This window comes from Oculina patagonica, chromosome 12 (assembly GCF_052425735.1).
Source record: "Oculina patagonica isolate OP01 chromosome 12, crgOcupat, whole genome shotgun sequence".
NCBI classification, from domain to species: domain Eukaryota; kingdom Metazoa; phylum Cnidaria; class Anthozoa; order Scleractinia; family Oculinidae; genus Oculina; species Oculina patagonica.
Window position 1 is genome coordinate 7,193,079 of NC_135769.1, and position 19,478 is coordinate 7,212,556.

Here is a 19,478-nt window from a genome sequence, read left to right on the forward strand (position 1 = left end):
TTTCAAAGAGAGGATTGTAATTTGTTATGCTGTTTTATATTTTCATTCAACACACGGATGTAATGATTAATTGACCCTGAGTTGTTTTGGGAGTGTTTTTGTTGTGATTTTCCAACTACTGTTTCCCACTATCACACACATCAGAGTGAAGATTAACATTAATTTGTGGTGCAAAACCAAAACATATTGCCAATTGGCCTTTGTAATGTTCCCTGCACTTTCCAGAGATTAGTGGCATCAAGTTTAAATTTGCGTATTACATTATTTGCCACCTGACCATGATGACGAGGTTGTTATACAAAAGCAGCATTTAGATTTTAATTTTGATGGTAGTTTTTCATTTCCCAGCAGACTCCCAAGGGAACACCACCTCCCAGTCCATCACATAATATGCAGCCAGTGATCATGATGGATGCAGAACAAGATGAAGGTCCCAAGGGAGAGCTGGATTTGTGTACAGGGCCAAAAGATGCATATGTTGTAGAGGTAAAGCTAATTAACCCTCCCAGTCCATCATTCTTTAAAGTGGCGTTATTCGAAAAGAGGACTTCATAGATAGCTACTTGATTATGCCATGTTCTAATGATGAACCTAAACTTTTTAACATTCATGCAAAAATATTAATACCAGAGAAAAAGTAAGGATAATCAAGAAGACTGATAAACAAGGTCTGGATAATCGAGGTTCAACTGAATTATAACCTGGAGGATTAAAATATGATTACTGTCAGAAATGAAAGCAACAACTTTGCATTTAGGTGGATGACAAGAAAGATGAAGATGTGGTGGCTGTACTGCTTGATGAACCAGCCCCTGAAGGTCAGTTCAAGGACAAGACAGATTAAATATCAACAATGCTTTAATTGTTTTGAGCCTTCAAGTTGATTATGTGCCAACAGACACACCCAACTGTTGCTCGATTCCAGTTTCTGAAGCATAAATGACCTGACCTTCTCTGAACCCCCAGATACGATTCCAAATAAAATGTAGGTTCAACCCAGTAAATTTTTGTTCAAAACATAATAAGTCAGTCTCGCAATTTGGAATTGACTCTATACAATTTTACTATTTGAATAGCTTGGCTTTACTAATTGTTTATTCTACTGTCAAAAGGCTTTTATTCCTGCAACACAGAAACACTTCCAGGAGCCATCAATCTTAAATCGGGAGTGAAGGTACATGTATGATTTGTTGCAGTTCAGGAAAACTAAATTTTTCTTACTGTGAGTTAGTAATTATGCAGTAACGTTACATATTGTTCTTTAGATGATAACATCAGTTCAAAGAAAAACACTCAGTGATGAAGACATACGGACAAATCAACAGTTTGCTAAGCTGTTTGAAGACACGATCAAAGTAAGGTGTTTTGATGATTCTTTCTCTGTTATCTGCGTTTTACTTTTACCACACTTGATTAAATGTATGCTCATCTCTGTCACCTTATAAGGTGTCTCTCCACCTGTCATGTACCTTAGAAAAGTATCTGTCTGTCTGTCAAACCTCTAAAAGGTAAAGTCTGGGGTCTGCATAATCTGCGAGCCAGCAAGCCATGCAAACCACCATGTGAACCATGCCAGCCACATGAGCCATGCAAGCCATGACTAATAAATTATAAAAATACCAGCTCACCTCGCTTTGCAAGCTCTTTCTTTGATAGGTTTGGATGTCAAATTAAATTTTCGAGTTGGATTTATGGGCTGGATTTTCAGTTTTGCTTGTGGTTAGCTTAACTTCATTTTGCTTTTGGTTAGTTCCACCCCTGTTTGCTTGCAGTTAGCTCCACTCTGGTTTGCTTGTGGTTAGCTTTCACACAGGTTTGCTTGTGGTTAGCTTTCATTTGTTGGCTGGGGCAACACTATCATACAGTGATATATTTATGCTTATAGGATTTCTTAGTCAGCATGTCATAACAAACATAAAAAGTAGCCTTGAGTGGCTCGCATGGCTCGCGTGGCTCACACCGTGGCTCGCATGGCTCGCTGGCTCGCTGGCTCGCTGGCTCGCAGATTTGTTAAACTCTAAAGTCTGTCTGTCCATCTGTTATACCTGGAGGAAAATCTGTCAATTTGCTCCACTTGGGTGTGTATATGGTGGTTCAGTTTTATCTTGGTTTAAATTTTATTTTTACCATACATTACCATAACCCAAAACAAAGGAAAATAAAGTTTTACGGAGGATAAAATTTAACCAAAACATTGGTTCCTCCATTACATGTTACAGAGAATGCCTGCCCATCTACCACACCTGGGGGAAAGTCTGTGCTGCTTCACACCTGATCAAGTGTCTGTTCTTCTGTGTTACCTGAGAATGTCTTTCACTGTGTTATTCTTTTACTTCTATCTGATGGTGTGTCTGGCCATCTTCCTCTTCTGAACTGCTGCATCTATCTGGTGATTCAAATTTGACTGAAAAGATTTTTGTTGTTGTTACTTCAGAGCTTCTGGTTCAAGCTTCGTAGCAAGTCTCCCTGTTGTCTTTCAAATGTACACTTTGATATCGAAATACCAGAAGATGACAATATCCAGGTAAATGTTAACATCCGTTTAAATTATTAGTTTTTTCTGTGTGAACAACATTGGAAACCTCTTTGGTGATGATATTGAGTAAACAAGGATTATTTCTTTGGTCATCATTTCTCAGGTTGCTGTAACAGGTGTTGTAATTTGTATAGAGGAAAGGGAAAGAGAAGAGGGAAGTTTTCTGAAGAATAAAAGAAACCTTTGCGACAGATGTAAGTACACTACATAATTTTGGAGATTGTCATAGAGAGATCAAGAGAAGTAAGCCAATGTCTTGCAATTCTTATCAACCCTCCTGGAACAGGCTGTTCTGCTTTCACAGCAGTTGGGTCTCTATGTCAAAAGGTGGTCTATTTGATCACCTAAAAACTCACAGAATGTAGTACAAGATGTTATCTCAACTGCAAACAAGTGAACACCTGCTTATGACTCTAAAGGAATCAACATTGAATGGAGGGGGGGGGATGTGGTAACGGGGATGTTTCCAATATGCTGCTCTGTTATTTCAACTATTATGCAAATAATTGTAGGCTTAACTGTCTTATTTTAGATCAAATAATGTGATGGTTTTAATTTTTTTGTTGATAAGTGATAAGGTACTCTTTATTGCATTTCAGCTTATTCCCGCACTTCACATAACTCTGATGGTGGCATGGAGTCTGACGACTTACTTTTTCCCATTGAAGAGGTTGTTGACAATGCCACAATAGAAAATATAAATTCCGAACCAGGTAACATGACAAATCTCTTGCTAAATGTGCAGTGCTGTGAATCCTCTGCTAAAAGACAAATCCCTTTATTAGGCACACACTAACTTGTGTTGCTTGTATATTTGTAACCACCCTTACCTGGGCATTTCTGGACCATTCTTGAATTCTTGTACACTAAAATACCCCTTTTTGTCAAACGGTGCAACTACAACAACGAAAAGCACTTGCATGAGGCAAGGGGCAGCAGCAGACATATGACATATTACTGCCAATAAAAATCGTACTACCTCTTGAAACAACCTAAATTGAGCACATAAAAAAATCTGGTCTGACATGTATATCCTGGATCATATGGTTTAAGAAAGGGGGTTCTCACATCTGAAAACTTTTACCAGTGCAAAAATTGGAAACGAGTGGCTCTAAATTGGTTATAACATGGCCCTTAATCCTTTACATCATACTGGTGCAAGTTTTCAATTTGAAACAAAGATCTTGACCTGGTACAGTAAACCGAGGTGATGACTTATCTGTCATGGCATTTTGTGGGCATATACTAAAACCCGAAACAACGAAAAGAAACCACCGAAAGGAAACGACCGAAACCGCCGAAACGAGCGAAACGAAACCGCCGAAACGAGCGAAACGAAACGAAATCACCGAAATAAGCAAAACTTCAAGAATTCCGTCGCTTACCGTACTATACACCCCGTTTAGCCTACTTTACACTCTGATTAGCCTACTATAAACCCCGGTTAGCCTACTATACACTCCGGTTAGCCTACTACACACTCCGGTTAGCCTACGTTTCACTTAGGTTAGCCTACTATGCACTCCGGTTAGCCTGTTTACGGTTAGCTCTCAATAATTGTAATGGGTTTTGCTTGTTTCGGTGATTTCGTCTCGTTTCGCTCATTTCGGCCGTTTCGGTTGTTTCGGGGGTTTCGTTTCGGTCGTTTCGGTGGTTTCGTTTCGTTGTTTCAGGTTTTAGTACATGCCCATTTTGTTCTGGTATTTTGTACGAAAAACAGAATGAACTCATATAGAGTATGAAAGTCATTCCAGTTTCATGTAGACACCCCCAAAGCTAAATTGACCAAAGTTGAATTACTGGGGTTTCAAAATAACTGGACACAATCCACTGGAAACTGCTTATGGGAAGTCTCACCGTAAAAACTTTGGAGGGCATTTTTCAAGGACAGTGCTTCATTTAAGATGAGTGTTGAACATGAACATTATCTGCTTTATAGAAACAAAACCTAAAAGACGGCTTGATCATCCACTTTCTGTTAGAACAAAGGTATGCTGCATGATTTATCTGTAAAGCATGGTTGTCAGTCTTAACTTGATACCAATTGACTTGAAGAAATTTTACCTTTTTACCGTACATGTGCTTTCAATAACACATGATCTCTGTTGAGTCAATGATTTCATTTTTCGCATGCATCAGTCATGTATGAAGACCTATCAGGAAACAGAAGTTCACTTCAACAAGATCTAAAGCCGTGTCTGTGGGTTGTAATTGGTAGATTGATGGCAACGAAAAACACATTAATTTTTTGTTTTGTTTCGAACTTAAGGGTTTGCGTGTTCGTGAAAGGTGCAGTAATTCTCCTCTAACTTCTAGTGATTACCTTCATTTCTCTAAAATGTTATTTATGAGAATTCATATTATAGTGAGAAAAAAAGAAAGTATCTTTAATATATGATTTTCTCTAAATTCTCATTACAAGTCTGCTAAGCACTGTATTGACATTGTCAGTGGTAAATTTTTAAACTTAAAAGTGATAAGTTTTTAAATAAAATATAATGAAAATTTTAATTTATTGAGATTTTGTTTTTCTCCATAAGGTTAAGGTTCCCTATCGACCTGCTGTAGAGGTGACATCAATGTCATACTTGCCAAATACACAGATTGAATGTTACCTTGGCAACATCAACTTGTTTTTAATAAGGGAAAGTCACACAGTTCGTGAGGTGAAGAAAACGTTTATAATTTTAGTTTAAATTACAATTTTTTGTTTTATTTCTAGTTGATTATAGGTTGTAATCATACCAGTCGAATCTATAACAAAATTCTTGATTTTGATTGGTTCTGTGTGCGCCTATTTGTTGCGTAATCAGCGCGAGATCATGTGGGTGTCCAATTTCAGGTATCCAACTTGAGCAACTTCAAATTGGATACCTGTTATTGGACACCTACGCGATTCACGCGTCAATCACAGGCAACCAATTGAATTTACCTTTGACTTTTTCTAACAAAAAAGGTTCCCAAAGACTTCTTAACCTCGTTTTTTGTTATTGACTTGATAAATTGGTAATTGGACCTCATGTCGTACAATTCAGAGAGTAATTGTGCTCTTAATTATATAGCTGTCAGAACTGTCCAATAACAAAAATCTCGTTTTTGATTGGTTCTGCGCGCGCCTATTTGTCGCGTAATCGGCGCGCGATCACGTGGGTGTCCAATTACAGGTATCCAATTTGATGAACTTCAAATTGGATACCTGTAATTGGACACCTACGCCATCCGCGCGTCAATCATGCGCATTTGAATGGGGTTTTCTTGCTGTTTTCTAACTTTTTGTGCAACCAGCTGAATTTACCTTTGACTTTTTCTCACAGAAAAGGTTCCTAAAGACTTCCTAACCTCGAATTTTGTTATTGACACGATTAATTAGTAATTGGACCTCGTGTCGTACAATTCAGAGAGTAATCGTGCTCGTAATTTCAAATCGGCCTCGCTAACTCGCCCGATTACTCCCTGAATTGTACTCCACTCAGTCCAATTACTATTACAAATTTGGATAGTTTCGAATAGGACTTTCAGGTAAAATGCACAAACTGTCCAATTTAAGAAAAATTGGACAGTTTTGTCTCAGCCAATCAAATCGAAGGAAAAGCGACATGTGACGGATATCAGCCAATTAGCATTAAGCATAGTGTCAGCCCGGTAAACTTGTCGCATTGTTAGTCGACAATGGCGGAATTTTTAAGGCAAGTTTGCTACGTTTTTCCATTCCTTTTGAGCTTTCCAGCAATAGTAACAACAAAGAGAAATTTTCTACGTTGTCAGAGGAGGAGCTAGCTACACTAAGAAGCAAAAACTGAGGGCAAAATGCCTCTAATAGTACAAAACTTGGGTGAACGTAAGTGCATGTAGTCCAATTACGTATACTAATTTCAAATCGATTTCAAAATGACTTGCCCGATTACTCCCTGAATTGTACTCCACTCAGTCCAATTACTATAACAATAATTACTTATAGTGTATGACACTTTCATGTTTTTTTCTAGAATGGTGGTTTAAATGTATTTATGCAAACCTTTTTGGCTGAAGCTCAAGCAGTACTTAGAGCTCATGTGTTAGCAATTGGAGGAAATGCCCTGGTGTCTTACCAGTTAAATGAGATTGTTTTACTTGATAATCCTCATAAACACCAGGTGAGTCCTACCCTACATCAAGTGTTAATGTATTTATTTTAGCACAGCTGTAGGTGCTGATTAGGGGCACTGTAGCGAGGGTAACTAAGGGTTTATGCGTGACACAAAAAAAAAGCCAAAAAAAAAAAATGTGTTCTGTGAATTCTGCTGTTTGAAGTATTTCCAATCGGTAATTGTGAAGAACAGCTCCCGCTAACCGACTGTCGGTCAACTGTTGGCCGACAGGTTACCAACAGACTACCGACAGCCCACCGACAGTTTCTCAAAACAGACATTTCACTGTCAAACTGAGCATTGAATTTGGTAAAAATTTGTACGTGAAACAGGATTACACCCCTTCCCCCTCTTGCTACCCTCTGTAGCCTGTTCCAGGTGTTTAGTGGAGAGCAGTATGAAAAACGGCGGTGGGAAGAGGAAGGTTAGTTGGAGAGATGCATTGCCAAACAGTTATAAAAAAAAACTTGAAGCCACCTTTCATTTGGCCAGACGTGAGCATTCCAGTGCCGTAGCAAGGGTAAAATAAGTGGTGGGGCACGCGAGCACCGGAGGCGCGAGCCGCTAGGGGGTTTGGGGGCACGCTCCCCCAGAAAATTTTGAAATCTGGAGGCGTGGAAATGCTATTTCCAGCGTTCTCCAAGAGCTATTTGTGATTTACACATATCGTGAATTTGAGACTTTTTTGAGACATTTTGACGTTTTTTGTGACATTTTTGAGACATGTTGAGACATTTTTTCACATTGTTGCCACGATTTCTGGTTTGTTTTAGTTTTTGGCTGTTTAATATTGTTGTGCATCACCCTACGTACGTTTAAAATGAAAAGAAGTACAAATGCTATTGTTTCAAACCTCTCGGGAGATAAAAGTTTATTTTCAACATTTTATACAGGTCTGTTTTTACTTTTTGGGAAAAAAAAACTGGGGGGGCACGGGGCCCCCCGGCCCCTCCCCTTGCTACGGCACTGCATTCTATGCCTGTAAATAATTGACACTATGTCACACTATGCCTCTTTTCTGCCATCTCACTTACAATATATTACTTTGCATTCTACTGATGTCTTTGTAATGCAGGAAGGTTCAACTTTTTGTCAGCAGGGAGCAACATTATTCAGTGAATGTTGAATCTAGTTAATCTCTTAAAGTTAATATGCTATTTTGCACAATTTTTGCTCAATGTCTTTTCATTCCTAGGGTCAGTGCCTGCTTAATGTCAGTGGTGATGCTGTCAAAGTATTTTACGAGGATGATGATATTTCAGACAGTTCAGGTCGAGGATCACCACGGAAAAGAACTATTTCTTACTCAGAAGCAAATTCACAAACGCCAATCCAAATAATACGCCAGAGATCTCTCTCTGCCTCAGAGACGTCTAACAGCACATTGATAGCTTATGATCCATACCTTGGGACAGAAATCTAAGGAACAGAGCACATTTAATGTAGAAAATATGCCTGGAAAAGGACAGATTAGACCCCACACAGTCACAACAGTCAAACGTGGCAAGCTTGCACAGTTCCTGCAAAACTGCCACATGTAAACGTCATAAATTTCAGAAACCCTTTGCTCACCTTTGCTTCCAAACCAAAAGTTAAGACAGTCACTGTAAATTTCAGCTTTGTATGCGGCTTATGCATCGGAAATTAATAATTGTTACCCACCTAGTTTCCTGGCTTGTAAGTTTCTTTCAAAGTGCTATTTTATAACGTTTAGTGTGTGGTGGTTGGCTAGTTGTCATAGGCATGCAAAAAGGTTCAAAACCAAATAACAACCAGGGATACTATGGATCTCTGAAGGACTAGATCAGTCAGTTTATTTGATCGAGCTGTACAATTTTGGGAATAGAAATGTCTGAGTGTGTAAATGATGCTAAATGTCACAAGTTTTCTGATTATGAAGGAAGAAACCCTAAGGACAAAGTTGATTTTTGCTGATTTCAAATACCTTTATGGGACTGCAAATGAAAACTGTGATTAAGGCCACTCCAGTCATCATTTTCTTTTATTCAAATTTTAACCTGTGGAAGTGTTAAAAAGTATTCAAGGCATCTTGGCAAGTCCTGACCTTTCAGTCCCAGGCTAAATATAATTATCTCTTGCATTTGAAGTTTTAAGTTAGTAGGTCATCTCAAGACTATTAGTCTGGCAAAACAAAAAATGTACATAATTATTAATTTAAATCACAACATTCTCGTAGATGTTTGTCTGTTTAATGTCCAAGTGATCCACATCCAAGCTCTCATTGCAGTGTCAATAATGACCTTTAGATTGAACTAATATATAGTATAAGATTAAGTATAAGAACGAGTTTTCAAACAAAATTTGTGCACCTCATAAAATTTCTTATCACACCAAAAAATTTCCAAGAAGGGTCCTTGAAAGTCCTCGAAAAGTCCTTGAATTTTTGGCCTGAAAAAGTGTACGAACCCTGAATATATGATTTGACCATGCTTTTGCAAGTAACAGGGTAATCTTAAGGTACAGCAGGATCAGGATGCCCTTTAAATTACCACAAACTGGCTCTTTAAGGAAGAACGGACTTCTCATGAAAAAGGCTTGTTTCATCATTGGTCAGTTTCGATCTGAACAAATGGCTTTGGTTTATAAGACGATACGGTATATTTTCAAAGTCAGCTGCTAAAGGTTATTCATTTTGTAACAGTTAAATGAAATTGTGCTTTCTGGTAACATCTCAGTTACCGGTACATCAACAAGGTGAGAAATGTTCGCGTCTTGAGTAGTTTTAATCGAAAGTTTTGTGAAGCAACGTTCGGCTTTAATGCAACATTTTGTCAGTTTTTAACACAACATTTTAAGCGCTGAACATTTAATTTTAAATGCATTTTCCGGGATCTAAGAGAAATTGAAATCCAAATTTCCCGGGGGAGCATGCCCCCAGACCCCCCTAGTTGACTCACCCTTGCGTTTTCACGTTTAAGCTCCCCCCCCCCCCACTCAAATTCTTGCTGCGCGGTCCCTAAGTAACCAACAATATACACTCATAGAAATGGCCTTATAAAGATCTTTTCAGGGATGTAGCTAAGAAAACACTTCTCCGGCTTGTTGGCAAGCCCAGTTGGCTTTTCTGGCCCTTGCAACTCTAAAAGTTTATCCAAGTCCTTGTTTTAATGTGAATATCAGACTGATTTTTAAAAGTTACCTTTCAGTTGGTGAAACAAGCTGACGGCCGGCCCTGAGTGACATCCCTGATCTTTCCCCTACACCCCCATTCTTGTACCCAGGGTTTTCATTCCTCTCACACAGTAAGGAACAAAGACTCAAGATAAGCTAAAATATGAGAATGGCACATCCCCTGAACAATGTGGAAGTCCTTCAAGGGAACCTCCAATCTTATGACAAGTTGACATGGAATAATAATTATTTTCTCCCTTTTCCTATAAAAATTAAATTTGGAATTTACTGGCAGGCATTATTTGAAACAATTTCATGTCAACTTGTCATAAGATTGGAAATTTAAAAGCCATATAGTTTTTAAAAAACTATGACTTTTAAATTTCCTACACGCAGCTATTTTGGATTTTGTCATGTAATGGTTTCCCAATTGTTTCACACGAAAGACCCTCTTCCAAACAATAGCGACGACCATTACACATAAAATCCGATATGTGCCATGCGGGAATTTAGAAGTGATGATCTTTTGCATTTTTGTTGCTATAAAAATGTTATAAAATGTTGTTATACACATTTCTGTTGTTTGGTCAAGTTTCTTACAATGCAGATGGCGGCACTTGAAAATGTATCAAATAATATGCTACTCTGGGTGTTTTTAGTTAAAAGTCTGCAGATTTTGACTCATTCAAATCGGTAATTCTTAAATGAAATAGAACTGCCCATGGATTTTCAATCAAACTGCCTGTGTGTTGTTAGCCTTAAGTAAACTTGCAAAATAAGAAAGGGGGTCACTATACTCATTTAGGAGCAGGGGGACCTTGTATATACCACATGGTTTTATAAGTTTTATAAATTTATAAGATACAGAAACGTTCATAGTTGAACTGCTTTTGGGGAGCAGGGAGAAAGGCAAAGTATGAAGTTCAACAATAAATGTATTACATTGATGTCTCTTTTTGTATTTTATTTTTTTTAGAAAGCTAAAAATAAAGTTAACACAGAAAAGAATCGATGTACAGAAAAAAAATAGAATTATTTTAAGGACAAGGTTACAAGTATCAAGTTAACAGAACATACAATTTACAGCAGCATAACAAATTTCAATTATGAAGTGACAGGTTACAGATAACAGGGTTTACAAAGGCCAACAACTGTATATTACCCCAGTGTGACATTCAACAACTTATCGCTAAAAAAGTAATTACAGTGTAATACAATTTGTTTATACACAAAATATATTCTTATTCAAATATATACAATGTAGCATATTTTATAAAAGAAACAACAACTAATCAAGGAGAGATATGTGTGTGTAGAGGTTCCCCAGGGGGGTACTCCAGCTTGTAAATGACGGGGATGATCGAATGGAGGCAAAACTCAGGACCCAAAAAATCCCTAAGTCTTCCGACATTACCCAAAAAAATCCCTGGACCAAAAATAACCCCCCCAAAAAATCCCTTGTCAAATTACCCCTTAATTGCCAGGAGGGGCAAAAATATATAACACAAAGAAAATGATAAAAAGTTGAACGCTCGTGTTTGTTTATTTATCATACCATAAATTCGCCAAGGCACTTTAGTTCGTTTTTACTACCCCAAAAAAATCCCCTATTTAAATCAAGTCACCCCCAAAAAAATACTTGCCAAATTTTCAAACCCCAAAAAATCCCCGACTCGAAAATTTCAAACCCAAATAAAAACTTCGATCATCCCCGTCATTTACAAGCCAGAGTACCCCCCCTGGGAGAGGTTCTCACTTTTTCTAATGAAATCCTAAATTTATTGTTTTCTCTCGCAATGGAACCTTCTATATAATAAGTATTCTTATAGCAGCAAATGCATGCTCATTAAATCAACAGCGACTAAATATGTTTCTAGTCATTCTGTCCCCATAGCCCTTTTCGTTTCTCTTAGCCGGCTGGGCCTTGGCATGAGAAAACAAAGGGCTCTGGGGACATAGAATTTATGAATTAATTCAAATTTTTTGATTGGCTGTTTAGAACTCTCATACACTCTTTTGAAACATCATGACTGCATACATGAGGATGGGAAGTCCTAGAATCTAGGACTTGAAATCCTGTGTCCCCAGAGCCCTTTGTTTTCTCATGCCAAGGCTCAGCCGGCTAAGAGAAACGGAAGGGCTATGAGGACGAGAATGGTTCCTAGTGTGCAGTGTCCTCGAGGCCACAATTATGGTTTTTACAAGTATTGACAAAGTACTTACTTCAGGAGATTTTTTTTTTTGCCATAGAAATTGGTCCGTATTCATTTATAGAAAGAACTTGATCGCTATACTCCCACTAAGAGTAAAAACTGAAAGGTCACAATACTTGTTTACAAAAAACCAACAATTATTTATCTCTCTTGCGAGCCATGCCGCATCACTATGATGCATAAAATTCTGCACAGTAAAGTTGCCCAATGTAAATATTTTGAAGAGGGTGTCAGCAACTGGAAGAGTAGGTGGCTGTGACAAGCTGAGCTTGTTTCTCACAAGCTGATCAGTGCGATGGCCAAAGTAACTGGTGACATAAAATCAAGTAGCCGGCCCCAGGGGGGGTACTCCGGCCTGTAAATGACGGGGATGATCGAATGGAGGCAAAACTCAGGACCCAAAAAAATCCCTTAGTCTTCCGACATTACCCAAAAAAATCCCTGGACCAAAAATAACCCCCCAAAAAATCCCTTGTCAAATTACCCCTAAATTGCCAGGAGGGGCAATAATATGACACAAAGAAAATCATAAAAAATTGAACGCTGTTGTGTGTTTATTCATCATACCATAAATACGCCAAGGCCCCGTCAAGGCACTTTAGTTCGTTTTTAATACCTCCAAAAATCCCCTATTTTAATCAAGTCACCCAAAAAAATACTTGCCAAATTCTCCAACCCAAAAAAATCCCCAAATCGAAAATTTCAAACCCAAAAAAATCCTTCGATCATCCCCGTCACTTACAAGCCGGAGTACCCCCCCTGGGGTGCCGGCTTGTTTTGAAAACCCTGAGAGATTTGTATGGAAAAAGCCACCCTGGCCTGTCTAGCCTCATTTTCATGTTTTTGGCCATTTTAATGTCCCTGTAACTTCCCATTAGATAAAAGTATAGCCTTAAAGTTTCATAAACTGATTTCTCTTGACTTGATCTTTAAGTTAAAGTAATTTAATTCTGTTAAAAAATTATTCTTCTTGGAGCCGAAAATTAAAGGCAGCCATATTTGCATTACTAGTTACCAGTTCTTCACAGGAACTCTGCGATATCTATTGTTGATATTATTTAATGTTATTTAATGTTGTGCACAACAATGTTAAACATGTTTGGCCACCCTGTTGCAACATGTCGGATGATGTTGGATCAAGTTTGAAAATGGTCAAATTTTTCTCACAATATATTTGGAAGTTACATGTTGTTGTACTTGTTTGTCCACATTCCAGCAACAGCTTCTTCACAACATCTTACAATGTGACAAAATAACTTTCAGAAAGTTGTGTCATGCTGCGTGGAGATGGTGCCTCTGCTTGGTTGGAGCTTAAGTTCCAGAATTCCAAGTCTCTTTCATCCCACCATACTGCAGACAGTGCACTTTGTCTAGTTGGAAACAATATATCACGAGAATTCCAAGGGTTTTTAAAAAGGGCAAATTCCTTAATTTCCTCTCTTTTGTCACACTCAGAATATAATTCAAAAATTCTGATGCCCATGCCATGTCCTCTTCTAATCTTTTTGCAGTGTAGAAACTGAAAAACTGCTTTTAATTGTCCCCTACTGTTAACTTGTATAGCAAGCACAGGGCATCCTGAACTTCCAAGGCAGGTAGTTAAATCATACTGTATGTCATACCCCTCAGTCCCGCCCACAGTGTCGGCAGAACACATTCGCTCCACTTCTTCTTCTCCTGCTATGCCAAAACTTATTCTCTTGTTACTGCCATGTGGATGGCTGATGGCAAGAAGGGGAAGGACTTTTGTGAAAGTAATGGTTGGTCTATTTTTTAAATCATTCTCAAGAAATTCATTCAAATAAAACGAAGCCTGTCTCAATTTTTTGATAAAACTTTCATCCGTTCCAACATCAAACTTTAGAATGGAAAAGTCCATTTTCTCACTTGAAGCCCGTGTTCCAGCAGGTACTCGTGGTGACCAAGTAATCACCTTCGTCACTGACTTGGTGACAACCTCAGATGGCGGGGCACCCTGTGTCTTATTCCCCGCAGCCGCATTGTAAAAAAAATTGATTGTTGCACCTTCTGCCTCTGTATCATTGGCAATCACATGGTTATTTGTCAAAATGACAAAATCATCTTGTTCATTTGTCCGTCCGCCCGTCCCCACCCGAGGTGAATAGGTGGTACCTGACAAATTGATCCTTACAACTACGCCAGTTCCTGTTCCGTTCACGCGGCTGTCGGTTTTTTTTCGTTGCACACGCACCACTCCATCTATCCTTCTTACGATATCCTTGGTAACAATATCCAGCTCCTGCTGGAAAAAACTCTCAGCTTTTGCCATTCGATCATTGCATTTTTTACGACAGACTTCTATGTATTGTTTATACATATCCAATAGGTGGTCTTTGGGAATTACTGCCGTCAAAAGACGATATTGTGGCGACTCTTCTGAAGAAACTCCTTCATACATACCTATCGTTAGTTCATGCTCTTTTTGCAGAAGTTGAAACATTATGTCACGATATAATACGCCGTTTTTAAACATCTCTTTGATCTTTTTTTTTGATACACACTTCGACATCTGGGTCACTTGTTTCCAAGTAACCTGTGTGGTAAACATCCTCCAGCTCCTCTTCATTTTGTCCTGTCCTTTTGTGCTCTTTGTTACATTTCGTAACACTATCCTCCCATGCTTCCTCTACTTCTTCTTCATTAAACGAGCAAGAGGCCATGTACTAAAACATAAAAAGTCACTCAAACCACAAAGTGAAAGAGAAGTAGTACTGATAAAAGTTTTGTGTTTGTTAGGAGGTGAAAAGCTTGGTTACTCATTTTGGCTTACTCGGCCCATTCCCTAGCCTGATTCTCAGTGGGTGCTTTGAGTGTTGTGGAGTGGGGTGGGGGGGATGGGGTGGGGGACTCTAACTACAAATCCAGAGCTTTTAAGGACTGTGTATTTTGTGACACGCTATTTTCGTGCGCTTTGTATTTAATAATGATAAATGGTAAAGTTTGGTTGAGGAGCTTTGAGGGGACAACTTGTTTCAAAAATTTATCCGGAACAAGCTAGTGCCAGTCCCAAACTGTGCGTTCCCCAAAACTTGCCATTGGAGGAAAAAAGGTAGGAGTTCCGATACTTTTTTATGAATCTGAGATAACAGCCTTCTCTATAATGTGACCCATCCCATGCAATTACCGTTTTACACGAAAAATGAAACGATACTGAGGAAACACGATTTATTACATATTCATGTAAGCTTTGTTCTACGAAAATGAGCATAATATTTGCTAATTCTAAAATTGCTCTCAACCATGGTTGAGCTATAGAGCAATTGTAAATGACTGTCCTTATTTATATTTTCAATTTTATTAAATGCCTTTATTTGTCATACATTTAATTCATACTCTCATTACCCCTTAATGACCCAGGTTTCAACCTGTTGCCTTATTAATAATTCGTTTCTGATTTATAAATAAAAATGAAATAACAATGAGGAAAGCTTTTAAAAAAAATGCTGAGAAGTTTTTTGAAAATTTTAAAATATTATTGTATTCATCCTTGTAATTCAAAAGGCTGACAAATAGATACCCATTTTGGTAACTTGTTGATTATCTTTCAGGTGTATGTATATGTCTATGCACACAGGTATCAGAGTCCATAATTGACAGATGTGTGTTCATTACTTTTGCCCCAATCTATTATTCACGAATAACGTCTAGTGGCCAAGACGTCACTGTTATTTATAAATTGCATAATAAAAATATAAGTCCTTGCTCTCACAGAACAATAATAATTATTGTTGATAACATAATGTACTGGTAATCAACCACATCATCTCCAAGAACTTGTGGAACCCTAAATAGGGTCAGATAAGCGTTTATTAATAGGATCTATATTCTCATCAGTGTCTAAATCCAGACGTGTGTACTTTTCTTGATAAAGACACAGCCCTATAGTACAAACTCCAAGTCCAGAGACCGTCACCCAGTTCATCCATCTTACATCAGAATGTGGCAGCATGAAAGCTACGTAGAACAATAACAACACAACATTTCCTGCAGTGACTAATATACCACCAGCTATGCCTTCGCCGACTGGACAGACGCTTTCCATTGCAAGTTCAAAAAACAGTGGCAATGTGCCATTGTAGACCAATCCACCAAAGATGATGGAGCCATAAAGAAGTGGTTTTGTTGATGGCAAGATTCCTGCACAGGAAAAACTGAAAACCAGTTGGGATATTGTGGACAGCGCCAAGAGTAGCACCAATAACTGTTTAGTTCTGTGTTTGACATAGTCGGCACACCTAAAATAAAATCAAGCATCAGTAATTAAATTTTAATATATTCCAGTCCTAAGAATCACAGCTGCCAAAAGACTCATCAGTTTTGGAGTACAGCTCTGGTTTCTGTTGCAGAAAGTAACTAGAGCTTTTGTTTCCCCCCCCCCTCCCAAATCAGGGTTTGAACCAAGATTTTGTGATCATGACAAGGGGGGTTACTCTTAAAAAATTTGAGTGGGGTGTGTGGTGCACTTCCTGAAACCCTTAACCTATTTTAGACTGAAATATACAATTTTCCATACCCCAATTCAGATCTGAAATGTGATACCCTATTTCTGACCAGACTACTCAGGAACTGCTTTGGTTTGTGTAAATATATTTAAATCGCATTTATCAAGTGATGAATTATTAAAATTACTGGTATGCCTAATTGCCAACTAGCGCACAAACCATACCCCATTCCAGACCAAAATGGTAAAAATCTACACCCTATTACAAGCTAAGATGGCTCACACTAGATAGATAGATAGATAGATAGATAGATAGATAGATAGATAGATAGATAGATAGATAGATAGATAGATAGATAGATAGATAGATAGATAGATAGATAGATAGTTTATTAATACAACTTCGCAACCTAAAAGGTTGAATTATGTCATATTTACAAATTTATAAAACTATAAAAACTAACGATAAAATGTAAAAATATTTAAAGAACTATACAAGAGTGATTAAAATCCAAACTTAAGTACATTAGAGACAATAAAACTATTTCTAAATCTATTAGTCTTAAAAACAGGGTTAAACTGGCGTGACTTTCTGAGGTTATAACTACTAAGATTCCGTGGGGGCAGTAAATTCCTCAGCCTACTGTCATTGTTCTCTATATAGCCTATGTAAGGGAGTACTTCCCCCAGGATCATGAGCCCTATTGTGATCCCAGACAAGGCACAATGACGACACTAGTGCATAAAACCTTTGGCCACCTCAGCTGGGTAGGGAGATGCAACATATTAAAAAGATTTAGCCAGGTTCTAACGCTTCAAACATATTTCAATCTCATTTCATGACCATTTGAATCTGTTACAATATGAAAAAAAATTACTTTTAAAATTACCTGGCTAATGCGATCCCAGAAACCACTCCAGCTAAGGTAGCAGCACAGCCAAGCCATCCAGCAGTGTTAGCGTCAATGTCAAACTTGGCCAGGAAAACATCCAGCATGGACAACCAGCCAAAATAAATGCCAAAAGTTAATCCTGTCATTGTCGCTAACATCAAGAACTGGCGGTTCTTTATGACACTTTTAACTGAAGCTTTGGTACTCAGTCCATGAGATGTCGAGGACGTGAGACTTGGAGGAAGTGGTGGCCTTGCAGGAAAGTACAGAAGCACACACAAAAATACAACTGTGCATAATCCGAGTTCAAAATATGTGTACTTTCTTAATTGGTGATCAGTTATTTTTGCTAGAGTTTCAATGCTATAAGGAATGGATGAATTGCTGACGTTGGTTAAGTGTACAGCCACATTAATTGGGTACCATTGCAGGTCCGACAGCAAATGCAATGGCGATTCCAAAATATCCAGCTAATGTCCCAATGGCAGTGGCAGTGGTGCGTTCACTTGAAGGGAACCATGTCGCAGACACGAGCGGCGGTGCCCCAATGGCTACTGGTCCCCCAGCCATGACAAGGAACTGGCCCAAGTTGAGGAAAATTGTTCCTACTTTCTTATCATCGAATGGTATAACTTGAAGGCCCTTTCCAAGCACTGACAGGAAAGCTATTAAAAGCACAGATACTCTCAGACCTATTAGAGGAAAGTTACACCCGTAAGTAACTTTGTAGTAAAAGTGATTTTATTGCTAAAACCCAAGACAAAAGTAGTTGGGAAAAAAATAGTTTTAAAATACCCCTTCCCACTCCACCCCATATTAATGTTGGACACTCACTTTACAATCTTGTACGAGTTAGGTTGCAAGAGTTAGGTTGCAAGCCCGGAGGGGGGGGGGGGGCACTCCCATATATGAGCTATATAGGTATGTGTCGCTGTGAAGGGTAGGGTTTTCAAGCAGTTTAGTCTGGGATAGGGTTAAGAAATCAGAAAAAAGTTTTGGTCTAGAAAAGGGTAGCATTTGCTGGAAAACTGATCTGTGTTATGACAAATTTAGTCCAGAAAAGGAATAGAAACTCAGAAGAGAAAGAGGCTTTCCTAAACGTAAATAAAATCATTGCAGCATCGTTGACAGATGGTTTTCCATTAAAACACTGATAGTGATACAGTTCTAAAAAATGCAAGTCTGGATAGGGTAGGGATTTACGGTGTCTAGTCTGGTATAGGGTTGCAAAAATCAGCTGAACATGGTCTGGTATAGGGCAAGGGCACACCCCCACCCAAAAATAAACAGGGTGCCCCCCCCCCCCCCCCGGGGTTGCAAGAGGCTCGATTTTTAATAAAATGGGTAGAGGTAAGGAAGGGTAAGAACAAAATTGTTGACCTCTATCTCGGGGCATATGTCCAATAAAATAACAATTTTATTGAGCTTCATTTTAAATTTGTATTCAATTATTAATACATTGCTCATGGCCAGTATTTTTTTTATATACAGATTGATCAACAGTGATTCATATCCACTCCATACTCCGTACTCCATACCGAGGGGGAATCCCCTCAGGGTGTCTTTCGGTCAGTCGTCACGCAACGCAACAACAATTTTTGCGGCAGCGAAGCAAAGGTGGCCTACTCTTAGTCTTACACCGGCTTAGAGTTAGGTTTCGTCTTGGGCGCAGGCTAAGCTATGGAAACCACCAGAAACCGAGACGTCCATATAAAATTAGCATTTCTATTTTGAGTTTAATTACGATTAATAAATCAGATAAACAAAGGACATGCCGAGCTCAACACGATCAATCGCAGCGCATACATTAAATTTTCTCCTCGGCACCATGTATGCTGATCGGCAAACATTTTTTTCTTCAGCTAATAGTAACAATAAAGACTCCTTGCGGCTAAAAATGCCGTGAAAAGATGATTGTCTCTGAAAACTGGACAAAAATAAACTTCGACAAAAAAATTACGCGCCGCCATGTTTGTTTTTCTTTTTCATGGCTGAAAAATCCGGCCAGTGACGTGCATGAATTGCAGTTTGGACCCAGGCCTCACTATTGTGAGCCTCCTCAAGACACCCAAAAAAATACTTGCCAAATTTTCCAACCTAAAAAAATCCCGGAAT

The 19,478-nt window shown here is 38.5% G+C and overlaps 1 protein-coding gene across 3 annotated transcripts in view; it reads left to right on the top strand.

The window, feature by feature from the left end:
* Positions 1-10,742, top strand: part of LOC144631291 (C2 domain-containing protein 5-like) — a 32,261-nt gene extending 21,519 nt beyond the window's left edge. For 2 of the 3 annotated variants that reach the window (XM_078489693.1, XM_078489694.1), the window contains 11 exons: positions 352-486; positions 758-818; positions 1,113-1,174; positions 1,266-1,355; positions 2,435-2,524; positions 2,640-2,730; positions 3,136-3,249; positions 4,476-4,525; positions 5,077-5,202; positions 6,523-6,669; positions 7,859-10,742. In XM_078489693.1, the coding sequence (XP_078345819.1) occupies positions 352-486; positions 758-818; positions 1,113-1,174; positions 1,266-1,355; positions 2,435-2,524; positions 2,640-2,730; positions 3,136-3,249; positions 4,476-4,525; positions 5,077-5,202; positions 6,523-6,669; positions 7,859-8,086 (1,194 nt within the window). In that variant the 3' untranslated portion in view covers positions 8,087-10,742. Of the gene's footprint in view, positions 1-348; positions 487-757; positions 819-1,112; positions 1,175-1,265; positions 1,356-2,434; positions 2,525-2,639; positions 2,731-3,135; positions 3,250-4,475; positions 4,526-5,076; positions 5,203-6,522; positions 6,670-7,858 lie in introns of all 3 variants that reach the window. The other variant, XM_078489692.1, reaches the window with a different exon arrangement.
* The last annotated feature ends 8,736 nt before the right edge of the window (positions 10,743-19,478 follow it).